Source organism: Pyxicephalus adspersus, unplaced genomic scaffold, assembly GCF_032062135.1.
Source record: "Pyxicephalus adspersus unplaced genomic scaffold, UCB_Pads_2.0 Sca339, whole genome shotgun sequence".
NCBI lineage: Eukaryota > Metazoa > Chordata > Amphibia > Anura > Pyxicephalidae > Pyxicephalus > Pyxicephalus adspersus.
Window position 1 is genome coordinate 1 of NW_027317346.1, and position 4,734 is coordinate 4,734.

The window sequence follows — 4,734 nt, forward strand, 5'->3', positions numbered from 1 at the left end:
ATAAGAGGTGATGGGGTCTGTTCACTTAGTTTGGTAATTAAGGCGAATCTGTGTTGACTTTAAAAATACCCAATCATGTGTAAGAAAAATATTAAAATAATCTTTGCCTATATCTGATTGGACGATTAACTCATCTTTTCCAGTGAACTTTTATACAGTGAACTATTTTAATCACCTCCCAGGTTTACAGATATGTATTGCTTTATTTATTAAGACCTATGTATATCTTAGAAGTCGCCAACATTGGATTGTATCACCGATCTGGCTGCTCAAGAAGCAATCCTGTGCTATGTACGATCTCCGGCAGTGTATTTTATAATTATTGGTGTGTCTTGCAATTCTGCATAAGTCTGAAGAAATTCTAACAAATGTGTCCTATAGCTCTGAATCTGTTTGAATGACAGGTGCTCTTCGTTTGGTGTTCAGTAATGAATCGGTTAATGTAATTAAACTCATTAGTAAAACTGATGAGGGAATGAATGTAGGAATTCGTTTTGTTCGCACAGCAGCAGGTTGGATTCGTCCACCATCTTTACATGCGGTGCAGCTCACAATCCCCGCCGGTCTTCCTTAAATCCAATGCAATGTATAGGCAGCTGCTGAGTGTATGGAAATGAATGTGTATATGGTGCAGGAGCTCCAGGGGTGTCCGGGATGGGCTGCGCTCGGTGCTCACATCTCCTGACAGCACAGGGATTTATGGAATAACAAGCAGGACATTCTTCCAATGGATCCCAGATCTTTGCATTCCCCCTGATCACACATGTGCTGGGATCTCACGGAGGGGGAGGGGGAGATCTGTGACCCAGGGAGGGAGGCGCCGCCCGGATCGGGTGAGGGGAGGGCTGCAGGAATGTGTTGCCGGTATAGGAAGGGGGTGGAAGGGCAGTTTTTTTACCCAGCAGCAAAGGAGAAACTCTCATCATTCATTGCCACATATATAACCCGGTATTATAGATTTATATCAAACGTATGAGTGAGATTTGTCAATTCTTTTCAGATCCTGAGATCCTGGATTGCAGAACAAATCAAATAGCCCGATCATATATAAATGTATACATATATATACATATATATATATATGGAGTGCACACAATCTATAGGGTGACAGTCACTCTTTATAACTTATATACTCAAATTCTATCCTAGATCTGCCCTCACAGCAGCTCCTACAATTTATCTAAATTACATTTGGTCTAAAAATCCAATTTAATTCTACATTTGTCGGGCCCACCAGGTTGTATTGTCGGTACAGTGACATGTGTGTTCTATAGTTGAGTTGTTCACGTCTCTGGATCCTAATGCTCTATCCTCTTTTTAGACAATTTTAGAATGCTAATACAACATGCTGATTGCTGTATTCCATGCTTTTCTAATTCAGTCACTTCTGACATATATTGTAGATTTGTAGTGTGTGAGCTCTATGTTCTGCATTTGGACATAGAGAATGGATATGAAAGGCAACAAGATTTCTGCTGATTCTCATAAAGTTCCAAGAACTGATTTAAAGTTCTGTCTACAGAAAACAATTAAATGGTTTATAAAAGGGGGGCTCATTCCAGCCCAAACCAATCAGGTATTATATTTAATAAACTGGAAAGTTAAAACAGGAATTTTATTGGTCGGTTCACACTTTTCTGACTGGCCGCTGGGCTTTATATTTATAGATATATAATATAATGAATAATAAATCACGCCATAGTATAGAAACAATATTTATTTGAACACATAAAACACATATAGTATTTAGGAGCACTGTAACTGTGCAGATAATAAAGGCTGAAACAATCATCTACGTATGAAATAATAAGACCAATACAAACTCTGCCCTCCTCCTAAATAAAAAATACTGTAATGTTCAGCACAAGTAAACCCGAGAATGGAATGCAATGAGAGGCAGGGGAAGGCAGTATATCATGGCTGTCTATTAAACCGGTTTGATCATTGAGAATACAAAAACATAAAAAAACAAAAATATTATTCAGATGTGAAAGAAAATGTTGTGTCTTCCAGCATGACTTGTGAGGGATCGTCACATCTGAGAGGTCCTCTCCAGGCTTTTAGCTGCATCTTTAAGTTTTCCTACTAAATCCTAAAGAACAAACAAGACAAAAAAAGATCTCAGTGCAGAGCCACAACCTGCCAAGAACAACAAGCAGAGTGATCACAATATTTAGAATGGTGTCCTGTGTGCTGGGTGATTATTTATTATTACACCATTTATAGGATAACACCATTATTTAATATTACACCGATATAACATCGTACTGAATACTAATTTGTATAACAAACTCTATACTGCACGACATGATCATCACTGACACTGGGAGAGTATTACTGTAATGTATGAATACTGGTACAAGTATTCTCCTGCAACAATACTGACACTGCAATATATACTGGAATGCAGGATTGTTAGTGTGGTAATACTGTTACAAGTATTCTTCTGGAATATCACTGTTACAATACCGTTACAAGACTTTTAAGTGATTTTTAACAGCACCATAATGTTTCCTTTAATTAAATACCAAAATCTCAAAGAAAATGTTACTGCTCTGTTGGCATTCCTTTGGAATATTAGTCTCCAGTAGGGATTCGTCTGGAATATTACTGTCTTCTAAGGGATTCTACAGGAAAAGTATTGGTCTGTAGGGATTCCTTTGGAATAATGCTCTCCCTGGTTTCATCTGCAATGTTACTGTCTTCTAGGGAATTCTACCACAATACTGTTACAAGACTTTCAGACATTTTTCAGAAATACCAACACACAACCTTTCCTTTAATTGACTCCCAAAGAAAATCTACTGAAATAATACTGTGCTGTAGAGATTCTTCTGGAATATCATTGTTACAAAACTTTCAGACATTTTGGAAATAATAACAAACTCTTTAAATTGACTTTAAAAAATCCTAAACAAAGAATGAGCAAATGAAGCAGTCAAACATTTGTCAGCAATTTGCAGCACTAACAATTCTCATATCAAAGAGCCACATTTATGACAGTTTCCTATGGTTTCCTTAAGCAATTTGTACCTCTCAGGTTAGATCAAATGGTACCAGTGATCATTTTGGCTATCTGTAAGGGTGACATTCTTCCCAATGGCTAGCAATGAAGGGGGAATTCTTTCCACTGATCACACTAATACATTGTGGGATGTGGATGTAGTAATTACAAAAGGGGTTCCCCTAACACCTAAATGTTTTTTTAAGGGATTCCCTAGTAAAGCTGATCTATATTGTCAGCGCCCCCACTCATTGCTGGTGACCCCATACCTTAAAGCACATTGAAATGCCGAATTAATCTGTCATAGCCACCACGAATAACCTTCTTTTGCTAAGAATAATGTCTGTCACTATAAATGTATTAACCTAATTTGCTGGATATTTAAAAAATCTAACGATTAAGAATATAACAAAACCGATTTTCCCTTCATATAAAAAATGAGGCAATCAGAACAGAATTGATGATTTGGTTAACAAGCAGCTCAGACATTAACAAAACTTTCTATTAAAGTTTGGGGTTCAGTGGGGCCCCATGTGGAGTGCAGTGACTCTGATACCTGCAGTTGTTCCATGGAGCAGGTAAAGCTGACATCCTTGGCCTGGGTGGGATCCGAGTTCTGGGGGAACAGAGAAGCAGATTTACTAACAATCTCCCCAGATTACGCCCCCCCCCCTATGATCGGTGGGTCATTACCTCCATACTGAAATTCACATAATAAGAGGGCCGGTAGGTTTTGTGCAGCTGATTAGTCTGAAGAGTAAAAAAACAATCATCAGCTGATGCAAAATCAATACAGATCAATGAATCGATAATCGATGCCCTCCATCACCTTTATTTCATATGCCAGTCGCCAGGACACATCAGACACGTGTGGGGGGCATCTGCCTATGCTGGAGGTAAAAGACAAACACTGAGACCCCATATACACACAATGACACCTCTAGTTACAGTGCAGAGTGTTTGTAGAGACCCTGCACAGAACTGGGTACAATCTGATCGTATAGACACAAATCTGCACTCACTTTCCCAGGAGGATCTCCAGAGGTTCCTTGTATTTCTGTAACACAGACCGACAATTAACACAACACACACACTACACAAAACACAAATGGACAAAAAAACGTGAACACATAAACCTGGTATTCTGTCCAGAACTCTTCTGTCCTCTCCTTGTGGAACTTGCAGGAATCTTCCAGGAAGGTGCTGTGGGGACAGCAGGAACAATCAGCAGGAGTGTCACACACAAATCTGGCCGATCCCATACCGATCTAAATACCTGATGGCTGCTTTGTCTGCATTGTGCTTCACAGCCTCCAGTACACACGTGGCCAGCGCCCAGTGACATTCTTTGACTACAGATGGGGCGATTTGTCGCAGATCGGTGTCATCTACAGCAACACAAACAGACACAACTTGGATTGTACAACCGACAAGCACAAAGAATTAATGGTGGCTTAGAAACTACAAATCCCAGCGTCCCCCTTGCTTCTTTTTAATCAATCTGCACTGCTAAAATTTTAGTGGTTTGGCTTTTAGGTTCATAAAGCATTGTGAGAACCCCTCTTACTTCCCCCACATCCTAGATTGTAAGCTCTTCGGGCAGGGTCCTCTCCTTACTGTCTGTATCTGTCATTTGCAACCCCTATTTAACGTACAGCGCTGCCTAATATGTTGGCGTTATATAAATCCTGTTGAATATTAATAATAATAATAATATTTCAAAAATAATT

The 4,734-nt window shown here is 39.2% G+C and overlaps 1 protein-coding gene across 1 annotated transcript; it reads right to left on the reverse strand.

Moving 5' to 3' along the window:
- Nucleotides 1-1,702: 1,702 nt before the first annotated feature.
- Nucleotides 1,703-4,447, reverse strand: LOC140345014 (COMM domain-containing protein 3-like; the record flags this gene model as incomplete). Its single annotated transcript, XM_072432188.1, has 7 exons — nucleotides 1,703-2,092; nucleotides 3,561-3,620; nucleotides 3,698-3,754; nucleotides 3,834-3,894; nucleotides 4,027-4,061; nucleotides 4,141-4,207; nucleotides 4,281-4,447. Coding segments are annotated over 7 exons (507 nt in total), but the record flags the coding sequence as incomplete, so codon positions are not given.
- Between the last annotated feature and the right edge of the window lie 287 nt (nucleotides 4,448-4,734).